The sequence below is a fragment of the Vipera berus genome, assembly GCF_964194415.1.
Source record: "Vipera berus genome assembly, chromosome: 14".
Lineage (NCBI taxonomy): Eukaryota > Metazoa > Chordata > Lepidosauria > Squamata > Viperidae > Vipera > Vipera berus.
Genome location: NC_138217.1, coordinates 12,261,249 through 12,272,467, shown reverse-complemented (window position 1 = coordinate 12,272,467; position 11,219 = coordinate 12,261,249). Strand labels below are relative to the sequence as shown.

Genomic DNA, 11,219 nt, shown 5'->3' with positions numbered 1-11,219 from the left:
CCCCTGGCTTTCAAAAAGAGCCGCCCGGCGCGCGCTCCAGCCATTCATCCTTTGCCTGCCGGCCGGTCGGTCTGCAACCTCGTGCGCTGCGCGGCTGCCCATGGCTCGCCTGTTGCTGCCGGCGCTGCTGGCCCTCGGCCTGGCCCTGCCCTGCGCCCGCGCCGCCTGGACCGAGGCCAACACGGCCTGCGCCACCCGGGCCAGCGGCGGCCGCTCCCGCCTGCTCAGCTTCCTCTGGCTGCGCCCCGACGGCGCCCCGCCGGTGCTGGTGCAGAGCCTCTGGGAGCGGCGCGGCGGGCAGCTGCTGGAGTGCGCCTGGCGGGCCGAGCCGGCGCTGACCCGCCGCTACCTGCAGCTCTGCGCCCCGGGCCGCCTCCGCGAGCCCTTGCTCCGCGCCTCCTGGGGCCCGCGGCTGCGGAGGGAGCTGGCCGTCTTGGAAGCGCGCCGGGACGGTTGCAAGGGAGCCCCCCCGGCCGCGGCCAGCCGCCAACCGGCGGGCGGGCGGGAAGCGCAGGCGCGCCCGCGGAGCCGGCGGGGCTTGACGGTTCCCGGGACGCTTTGGTGCGGAGCCGGCCACTCGGCTAAGCAGCCCTCCGAGCTGGGTAAGGGGTGGAAACGGGCCGTGCTGCAAAGGAAACCCCCCCGCCACCTCCCACCCCCCCCCAAATGGTGTAGTAGTGTCTCCTGCTTGGCCGAGGGGGGGTCAGACTAGATGACCTTACAAGGTCCCTTCCGACTCTCTGTTGTTCTGCTCTGTTCTAAACTCCACCCAGTGTTGGCGCCTTTACAAGTCAGGGCACTTTTCTGGATTATTTTTTTTGGGTGCGTGGGTGGGTGGGGGGAAACCCCTCAGGCATTAGGAAGCGTTTCCTGATATGAATCAGCAGAGAAGTCGGTGGAATTCCTTGTCACTAGATGCTGCGGTTGGGAAGCCGGGATGGTTTTGAGAAGCAGTTGCGCTTAATGGTGAATGAATGCCACGTGCAAAGCTGGGGGCAAGCTAACTATAAAACCCCTTTCACCAGTTGGCGCCTCTGGCCTGCGTCCTGGGAGAAAAAAAACACACTTGGAGCATTGTGTATCACACCCACATCCAGGGCTTTTTTTCTCATAGAACGCTCAGAACGGAGTTCCGGCACCTTTTTTGGATGGAACCTTGTAGGGTAGGCAAGGCAGGTTGTATGACATGTGTGAGTTTTGGCACCTTTTTCTTTTACAAAAAAAGCACTGCCCACATCCCTTTGCCCTCATGGATTAATTTAGGAAACGTTGATGCATATTGTATTAACGCAGCCCTTGAATACTGGGGAGAAGGCAAAGAGGTGTTTTATTTATTTTATTTATGTATAGAAAACTGCAGGTATAAACTGTTAACTATCATAAGAGACCGCTCTGACGGGCTCTTTCCTGGATAGGGTTAGGGTTTGGGTTTCTCAACCTTGGCAGCTTCAAGATGCTTGGATTTTGACTCCCAGAGACAGCATGGGGGATTCTGGGAGTTGAAGTCCAAGCAACTTGAAGCTGCCCAGGTTTCTGAAGGCTTCGCTTGGGACAGCATGTCTGGAAGGATTCCACCCAAAACACACTTGTGGTTCTCCTGTGATGGCCACTGCCGCCTCTATATAGGGCTTCGTGCCTGAGCAGTGGGTTGGACTAGAAGACCTCCAAGGTCCCTCCCAGCTCTGTTATTCTGACATTCTCTAGCCTTGCTCAGAGAAGGCTCTGGGTGAAGTTCCCAGTGGCTCTTTCCCCCCCCCCATCTAATCCCGGTTCCTTGTGTTGCAGGGGTTTTCCAGGGCCCAGACGTGTGCTGTCGTGAGCACGACACCTGTGACGCTCACATCTCGGCTCTGGGATTCAAGTACGGCATCCGCAACTATCACCTGCACACCATTTCTCACTGCAACTGTGACAACAGGCGAGTACAGGCGTCTGGGAAGCTGGCTGAGGAATTCTGGGTCCACAAGTCACAAAAGGGCCAAGTTTGAAGAGCCCTGATGTAACCTGATGCCTTCCCAGTATGTTGAACTCAAGTCCCCATCGCTCTCCTGCATGGTTGGCCGTGCTGGTGAGGGATGCTGGGAGGGGTGGTCCAGAGCACATGGAGATTGGCAGGTGGGGAAGAAGAAGAAGAAGAAGACAGCCATCAGCAGAAGCTGCCTAACCAAAGTTTTCCCTCTGGCTTCTCAACAGGTTCAGAGATTGCTTGAGGAACCTCAACGACACCATCTCCAACTTCATTGGGAACAGCTTCTTCAACCTGCTGGAAGTCCCGTGTTTTTACCTGAAAGACAGCGAGGATTGCCTTGAGTGGCACTGGTGGGGCGGGTGAGTAAGGCGGCTCTGACTTTGCCCGAGTGAGGAAGCGCGCTGAGAAGAGAGGCTGCAGCTAGTCCTCAGCTTACCACCCCAACGTTTAGGTTGCTAAGTGAGACACTTGTGAGGTGAAGGGAATCACTGCAGTTGATAAAAACAGGAACCTGGTCCTTAAGTGGATCTGGCTTCCCCCAGTGACTTCGCTTGTCAGAAGGTCACAAAAGGGGACCCCGGGAGGACGAAACCGTCATAAATATGAGTCAGTTGCCAAGCCTCTGACTTTTGATCACGTGACCATGAGGTCGTAACTGGGGAAAACGGTCATAAGTCCCTGTTTTTCAGTGCCGTTGTAACTTTGAACAATCACTAAATGAACTGTGGGAAGTTGAGGAATATCTGTTTTATGCTTCCTCAGTTTCTCCCGGAAAGTCCTTGGCTGTCTTCGCTGCTTTGCTTTGAAGCTTTTTGCCAGTTTGTCTAAATGTCTCTTGAAAGACGGAGCCCCAAATATTCAAAAGGGGCAGAAGGAAACGTAGAACTGAACAGCAGAGGTGCTTCCCACATTGGGAAGTCTTGATGCAGCCTCAAAATGTACCTGCCTTTGCTGCTAGCATCACACAGCTGACTCCTTCTCAGCTAGTTATTTTGTTTTGTTTTGTTACGATCCAGTTAAAATAACATTGTTTACGATTCTAAGAAGCTTTGATCCGCTGTGACTCTGGCATCCTTTGCACATACATACATCCTTTGCTGTGCCTATGGATTGCATTTTTTATCCAAAAACGAACTTAAACCCAATATTTCCCAACCTTCATGACATCTGGAAAACCTGGACTTTCCAACTCCCAAATTTCCCAGCCAACATGGCCATTAGTAAGAATTTGGGAAGTCTTATCTATCTCCCTGGGTTGGAAAGCGCTGCTTATAATCTCTCAAGATCATTTTGGATCTGTTCTTTCCTCAAAGCTACCAGCCGTTCCACCCAGTTGTCTGGTGATCGTAAATCTCCCGTTTTCTCCACCCCCTGCAGGCCATAAATTTAAATTTAGCCTTTTTTTTTCCTGGGAGGCCTTAGGCTGAGACGCCTTCTCATGTGGCCTGTTAAGTCTTGCTGGACACAGTGGGGCTGAGTTTGCACAAGACCCAATTGCAAACTGCCCACCCACAGTGTAGTCTAGCCGTCTTGTGGAAAACCTGCCTGTGTGTTTAATTAATAGCCTCGGCGCATCACGGCAAACCAGGACCCGTCCGAATTGCCTAACCCGGGTTAGGGTGTGGTGCCGAGACTGAGCAGAGCACCTGGCCTCCTCTGCCCTCTGCTAGGTGTAAGAAGTATGGCCTGATGCCGCTGGCTCAGTTGGTGGATCCAAGTCCCTATCACCCCATCGAGAACCCCGAGGGCACCATGTCGCCAATCCAGCCTAGAAGGCATCGGAAGCCCAGCTTGAAAGACAGAAAAGGGCGGAGGAAGATGAAGAAGCTCAGTCCCATCACCCCACCGTCCCCAGTCTCCAAGCTGAATCATGCCACTCCCATCCTGGGAACAAGCTCCCCAGGTCAGGAGACCATGCCGTGGTCACCCACCCTTAAAACTACGCTGGAGATTCCCGCCACCCGCCACCCGCTAGTCCTTCCCGTGGAAGAAGCCTTCTCCAACGAGACTTGGCAGGGAGAAAGAGACTCTGCTGGCCAGGCTTACAAGCCGAAACCAGGTAAGCCACAGCCTTGAGCGTTCCTTCGGGGGCCACTTAAATGTGGGAGGACTTACGAAAGAGCAGGTAAAATGTTGGCTTCTTTCTCTCTCAGATTGACAAACGTTGCCTTTCAAAACTTGGCCCAAAAAAAGGAAGCTTGGCGTTTTTCAACCTGGTGGTTTGGCCTCCACCTTGGGAACCAAGTCATAGTTATCCCAAAGATGCTTTTTTTCAGGAGGCAACTGGACTTGTCTTGTTTTGTTTTTCCTTTGAAGACGTTTCGCTTCTGAATGGAAGAAACTTATTGGACGAGAAGCTAAAAGTCTTCAAAGGAAAAAAACCAACAACCACAAGACAGTTCACTTGCCTGGCGAAAAAGCTTCTTTGGGATAATTTGGGAGCCGAGGTAGACATTTAGTCAGACTAGCGCCAGGGAAGCCTGGGTTCAAATCCACCCTCTGCTGTGGGAGCTCTGTGGGGTATCTTTTTCCGTTTCTTTGTCCCTAAAAAGCTCCCATGGGCCAACTGGGAATTCCAAAATATGGGCAAGTGAAGCTCAGCCTGAAATCTGGTGAGAAGGTCCCAGGTTTAAAAGGCCAAAAAAAAAAAAGGGATTGGAAGATGCCCAAAGAGTAATCAATGGGATGCACACATACAAAAAAAAGGGTGGGTGGTGGGTGGGCTTGCACTGCTGATTCCCTGCTCCTGACCCCCACCCTGGCCATAGTGGGAAGAGTTGGGGGGGGCTTCTGCCCCTTGATTCCCCGACTGAACTGTTGCCTGCTTGTCTCTCCAGCCCTATCACGGAGGTGTCGCTGCTACCAACGGCTGGACCAGTGCCCCTTCCAAATTGGCCCCCATGAGTTCAAGTACCAGCTCCACAACGCAGATGATCGGACTCTCTTCCACTGCAACTGCACCCGGCGGTGAGCATCGTTCCCCCCACCCCCTCCGCCCCCAGGCCTCCAGTCGCTCTGGCAAAGAATGGGTGGGAAGGACCGTAATTCCCCAAATCGGAGAACCGGGGCTGGGCTAGAGGATGACTCATGGGCAGCCAGCGGCTGGAGAACTGGCAAATTAAACTGGCACGAACAGCCAAGAGCCCAGAAGACGGGTTCCAAATCCAGACGGATCTCTAACCAAATGAAATTCGCCGTAGAGAATTCTCTGGAACGCCAGCCCTGCTCCCAGCATTTTTTTGCAACTCCCACCTGACAGTTGTAGTCCTGCCAATTTATATGGGTGGGTGCGGAAGGGTGCCACCAGGCTAAGAGAAGTTGGTAGGGGGCTTCCCCTTCCCTTTGTCAGGCTGGGGGGGGGAAATCTGTTTTTTCCCCCCCTCGGCCTGCAGTGTTTGAGGGCATCTGCCAGATTGTGGCTTTCTGCCTTGGCTGCACCCCAGAAGATTTGGTGCAGGTTTCATTACTCGGCTGTTGTTGTTTTTTTGCTCCTCCCCCCCCCCCTCCCAGGTTGGCCCGGTTCTTGCGCAGGACGAAGGGTCCCAACGAGGTGGAAGAGCAAGTCCTGACCAACTACATCTCTCCTTCCTGTTTTGTCCTGGAAACCCTGCCAGGCTGTAGGGTGGGAGACCAAAGCTGGCCCAAGTAAGTGGAAGGGAGGGGCGGGGAATCTCCCCCAACCCCACCCATGGCATTATTCCCTTACTCTCTCTCCTCGCAGCCAGTCTGTAGGGCTGTTCCTACAGTCCACCGTAGCCAAAAGCACACCAGCTTTCCATAACAGCTGTCAAGGAACCCAACTCCTGATTTCCGATTCTGGGCAGGCAGTCCTCAGCTTACAACCAGCGCTGTCGCTAAGCGAAACATCAGTTTAGTGAATTTTGCCCTGTTTTACGAGCTTTTTTATTTATTTTTTGGCCACCATCCACTGCAGTTGTTAGTAACCCGGTTGTTAAGTGGATCTGGCTCCCCCCCCCCCGTTGACTTTGCTTGTCGGAAGGTGGCAAAACGGGATCTGCGACCGTCATCAATATGTGTCGGCTGTCCATTGTCTGAATGTAAATCCCATGACCCGGGGGATGAGGGCATAAGCGTGAAAACGGTCACAAGTCACTCCTTTCAGTGACGATGTAACTCGCCAAACCAGAATTGTCAGGAGGACTCGCGGCCCAGCCTGTCTGATTTTCCCGTCTGCTGGGTCTGCTCTTTTTTGGGGGGTGGGGAGAAACGCCCAACTGCCAGCTCTTTATTCATACAGTGCCCGCCAAGGATCCCACTTTCTCTTCCTCCTGCAGCTGCATCGGCCTTGGCAACGCCGTCCTGGCCCCGGCTCGCCACCTCACCAACTGGCTGGTGGGCAAACGGCCGAAGGCCTCTTTCAAAGTCAAGCGTCAGGGACGGGTTCCCCTCGAGGAGGGGGCCACCCAGCTGTTCGATAAGTGTGTGCAGCTGGTGCGAGCCGCCCTCCGGCCGGCGCCACACTGAGCGAGGGCAGCCTTTGTCCCTGCACGCACAAGAGAGAGAGAGAGAGAGGTGTCCAAGCCCACGAAGTCAACGCGGCGAAACCGAGCCGTTCCCCTCCACGTGTGTTGGGCCATTCCCTGCCTTTGCGCAGGTGTACGGTGTGGAAGACACAACTGCTGGTATGAACAAGAAGAGGGCATCCTCCGGAGTTATCATCCGTGGCGCAATGCCAGCTGGCCCCCCACCTGCGGCAAGGAACTGGGCCACAAACTCTGGGCCACGGGTGCTTGGGAGCTGGGTGACGGTGCTGAGTCCCAAGCCAAGGGACAGGGAGAGGTGAAGGGGTGACGTCCTAGGCCTCGCCTCTCCAAGCAGGCGGCCTGAGCAGCAGAGGCAGGGGTCCTCCCCCCCCCCCCACCTGTGCTCTCCTTGCAAGGAGGGCAGCCCGTTAATTAATTTATACGGGGAGGGTTAGGGTGTTGTGGGGCCATGAAGAATGTAGCAATGAAATGTTTTCTAACCGTGACTTGAGCTCTTCTTGCCTGGCGGGGGGGGGGGGGGGAGGAGGGACACCAAGAAGTATGTGGGGAGGGGGCATTGCCTCTTCTCAGCCATCCCCCCCCACCTCCATGTATGTGGGGAGTCACAGCCTTATGGAGCTTTTGTAGATGGTTTATTGGAAGGAGTGGGGAGTAAGAGAGAGGTAGGGCTGATTGTTTCAACTTTGAACTCATCCCAGGGAAGATCCCCCCCCCAACTGGAGCGAGACCAGCCCCCCTGGCCAGAGTTCTACATTCCACGTTCTCCATCTGCAGCCTTGAGGGCCCCCTCCCCCCCACGTCTCCTGCTGCTGCTGTCTGGGATTCTGCTGGGGTCTCTCCCTCACCAGAAGCCCAACTGGGCCCTCGGAGGCTTACAACACAACACGGGGCCTCTGAAAATGGCCTCCCGCCCTCCTTATGGTGCTCATCTCCTCCTGTCTTCACGCAAGGAGCAGCTTCTGAGCCAACTGCCAGGAAGCTCCGGGCTGCTCCGGATGAAGATGAGGCAGGGGTGTTCCTTTTTCCCGCTGGTCCTCCCTGGGACAATCTTGGTGTGGGAGGGACTCCGTTTGGGTTGCCGACCTTGATGTTTGGCGGGAGAAAGAGCTCTTCCCCCAAGGAGGACGAGGGTTGAGCAGCACAAGTGGGTGGCTGAGAGGGTCAGGCCGCTGGCCGGGCTCTGATGCAGACGTGGCGCAATTGTCAAGCTGATGGGGCGGGCTGGCACCACGGCAGCTCCTGGTCTGGGGTCTGCGCCCCATCGGGACAGCTGCGTGGAGGGAGAGCAAGGCAGGCGTGGGCAGAGGGCATCGGCACGCTCACAACGCACACCACGCAGGAGAGTTGCCCGGTGGGTTCGGCTGCCTTAGTGTCTGCTTTCACAGCTGTGGCTGTGGGGATCGTGGGGCGCCCCCTCTTGCGGGGAAGTACTAAAGAGGGCGGCAAGCCCCGCCGTGGGACTGGTGGGGCTCATCCTTCGTCCAGGCAGGCTCGGGTCAGTGCTGTTACGCCGGGACCCCATGACACGATCCACCGTCTCCAAGCGCACAGCAGGCAGCAAGCCCAGATTCCGGGGATCGGCCCGGGATGGCGGAGTCTCCTCAAAGTGCCAGCCTGTCCGGGACTGGGAGGCAGCGGAGGTAGAGGAGGAGGCGGCCTGGGCGTTCTGCACCATCTCTCGCGACTTGGAGCGGTGCCGTGGGCTGTCCTTGGAAAACTGTATGCTGGGAATGTCCGCCTTCAGGATGGTGCTGTGGCGGCGTCCTTGGGGCGAGGGGCTACGGCTGGCCCCTTGGTCTCGGCTGGTGGATCGCAAGAGCAGCCCCTGGAACTTGGCCAGGCTGGGGCTGCGGCTGCGGTGACGGTGCATCTTCCCAGGACTGGGGCTGCGGGATTTGGGGCCGAGGAGCACCAGCGTGCTGTCATCGTCCTCTTCAGAGGTGCTGCTGGTGCTGTCTGTGGCGCTGCTGCCTTGTTCCAAGGTGGGCAAGGAAATCTGGGCCAGGAAAATGGGGAGAGGAGAAAGAAAGTCAACTTCCCCCAAATCGCAAGCACCGCGCGTACATCACCCTTCACCTGGACTCTTGGAACACCGTTGTTCCGTCCCACGCAATATACCCATGAACCCTTCGGATGATGCCCGGATTACCCAGTGTGCAAATGCCAGTGCTGGGTTCCCAGAATTCGCTGACCGTCCCGAGCGCCCTTTCCTCAGCTGTTGTAACTCCAAATGTTCATTAAACGTCTGGTCGTAAATCAAGGACCACTTGTTTAGGCAAGTAAAGTTAAATGGCATGACTTGATTTCCTTTTTTTTAAAAAAAATCAAGCGGATAGAAGAAAAATGTTTAAATTATTCCTTCCTGGCCCCAAAAAACAGGCCAGCAGCAGCAACTCCTTTCACAGCACCTGAGCAAGTGCAGTGATCTCCACATGCAAGCCGTCCCCAGCTGGCACAAGGACGTGTAACCAAGCGCGCTATGATGCGGATGTGCCCGATCCACTCGCCGGTGAAACCTGCTAGCGAGCGGCAGCAAGGGGAGAGAAATCTTCTTCCACCCTCTTGCAAAACAGCGCAGCCTTTCAGCTAAGGGGGCTCCCAGAATTCTCAGCAAATCTCTGGGGAATTCTGGGAACTGAAATCCAAACCACTCAAGTGCAGCTGAGACCGTCACAGGAGATGCAAACCTCCAGTCTGTGCAAAAGGCTTCGCGCAAGCTGCAGGGTTAGCAGCACCACCCCCCACAGGAACTGAGAGAAGCAGGGCCCTGGGGGGCCACGGGTTTCCTGCCCCCCCCAGATGCTCACCTGGAAGGGATCTGTGACTCCCACTATGCAGCTGCAGTTGTTGCCATAGTAGCCAAGGATGTAGTCGCCCTTCCCTTTAGGCAGGGTCTCCTCGGGAAAGGTTAGCTAGAGTTGGGAGAGAGAAAAAGAGTTGGGGGGGACCAAAGCACTGTTTGCAATCACACCTGGCCAATAAAGAATTCTATTCTACTCTTATTTCTAACCTGTTCTGAGTCTAGTCTAGTCTAGTCTTCATTCCATTAGTCTAGTCTAGTCTAGTCTTCATTATTCTAGTCTAGTCTAGTCTTCATTAGTCTAGTCTAGTCTTCATTCCATTATTCTAGTCTAGTCTAGTCTAGTCTTCATGCCATTATTCTAGTCTAGTCTAGTCTTCATTATTCTAGTCTAGTCTAGATTCCATTATTCTAGTCTAGTCTTCATTATTCTAGTCTAGTCTAGTCTAGTCTTCATGCCATTATTCTAGTCTAGTCTAGTCTTCATTATTCTAGTCTAATCTAGATTCCATTATTCTAGTCTAGTCTAGTCTTCATTATTCTAGTCTAGTCTAGTCTAGTCTTCATGCCATTATTCTAATCTAATCTAGTCTTCATTAGTCTAGTCTAGTCTAGTCTAGTCTTCATGCCATTATTCTAGTCTAATCTAGTCTTCATTATTCTATTCTATTCTATTCTATTCTATTCTATTCTATTCTATTCTATTCTATTCTATTCTATTCTATTCTATTCTATTCTATTCTATTCTATTCTATTCTATTCTTTTATGAAATTGTTCACTGGGGGGGGGCAGGGCTTGCTCCCACAGTGCAAATATAACCATCTAGTCAGCCCATCACCGTGGATGTTGCCTCTTTCTGAGATCAAACCTTTTGGCCTGGTAAAGAGGAAGTTCCATTTGCTCACGTACAATTACCTGGTACAGGTGGCTCTCTGTATCTTCCTGCTTGGCCCATACATAGGCTATGTAGTCCTTACAGTGCCGGAAACCCACCTGAGGGGGGAAGAGATCCCGAGAAGTTTCCTCAGAGCCTCCCCTGGGGCTGCCGAGAGACCCAGGCGATTCTGCTTATCTGTCCACTGTTGAGAGGAGTTCACGCTGTCCCCAACCCCCTGCCGGGCCTTGAGCCCTTCGGAATCGCAATGATTCACTTAGGAACAGTGGCGAGAAAAGTCATGAAATGGGGCCAATGTTTCACTTAGCGACCTAAATGCTGGGCTCAGTGGTGGCCGCGCCTCAAAGACTTCCTGTAGGAGTGGTGCCTGCTTCCTTTACTCCCTATGTATCTTATGCATCTTACTCAGCCCTCTCGAGGCAACCACTCGGCCTGGGGACTTTTAAAGTTACTAACAGCTTGCCCGGCCAGCCCTTCTCACCCGATAGAGGGCAATCCAGTCCCAGGAGCTGCGGTGGAAAGCCGAGGAAGTCCTGTAGCGAACCACGGCTTGCTCCGGCTTGGTCCACTCGTCGGCCACTTGCATCTCCACCAGGGGTATATCGGCTCGGGAGCCAAACTGCCAGAAAGAGGAAGGGTCATCCCTGGTCATCATTTGTGGTCATCTCCTTGGCTGTCAATATCCCCCCCCCTCTCTCTCTCTTGGGCCCGGTGGCTTGTGTTTTTAATACGGCATTGTTTTCTCTCTCTTTAATAACGCTTGCTTTTAAATATTTATGGTTTTGTGGAAGCCTTGGTGTTCTCACAGCTCGGAAGAGGTTTCATGACCGGGCTAGGTATCCAGTTTGTTTAGGGACCATTCTAAGTTACAACGGCAGTGGAAAATGCCGTTCTAAGACCGTTTTCCACAGCTACGGCCTTTGCCGCATCCCCGTGATCACGCGATCAAAATTCAGACGCTTGGCAACTGGTTCCCACTTGTGACAGTCGCAATATCCCAGGATCATGTGATCTCCTTTTGCGACAAGCTTCTGACAAGCAAAGGGAAT

At 54.1% G+C, this 11,219-nt stretch overlaps 2 protein-coding genes across 2 annotated transcripts in view; one reads left to right on the top strand and one right to left on the bottom strand.

Annotated features, from left to right (window-relative positions):
- The first annotated feature begins 82 nt into the window (after positions 1 to 82).
- Positions 83 to 7,842, top strand: PLA2G3 (phospholipase A2 group III). Its single transcript, XM_081338688.1, has 7 exons — positions 83 to 602; positions 1,786 to 1,918; positions 2,194 to 2,328; positions 3,640 to 4,028; positions 4,807 to 4,936; positions 5,480 to 5,614; positions 6,265 to 7,842. Exons 1-7 carry the CDS (start codon positions 101 to 103, stop codon positions 6,452 to 6,454), a joined length of 1,614 nt encoding a protein of 537 aa, XP_081194814.1. The 5' UTR covers positions 83 to 100; the 3' UTR covers positions 6,455 to 7,842.
- The window catches only part of INPP5J (inositol polyphosphate-5-phosphatase J), a gene marked incomplete at its 3' end in the record, with an annotated part of 21,810 nt that continues 18,431 nt past the window's right edge, over positions 7,841 to 11,219 (bottom strand). The window contains exons 10-13 of the mRNA XM_081338687.1: positions 10,652 to 10,789; positions 10,191 to 10,268; positions 9,282 to 9,386; positions 7,841 to 8,470 (exon numbers count right to left, since the gene is read on the bottom strand). Of these exons, the coding sequence (XP_081194813.1) occupies positions 7,841 to 8,470; positions 9,282 to 9,386; positions 10,191 to 10,268; positions 10,652 to 10,789 (951 nt within the window). The remainder of the gene's footprint in view (positions 8,471 to 9,281; positions 9,387 to 10,190; positions 10,269 to 10,651; positions 10,790 to 11,219) is intronic.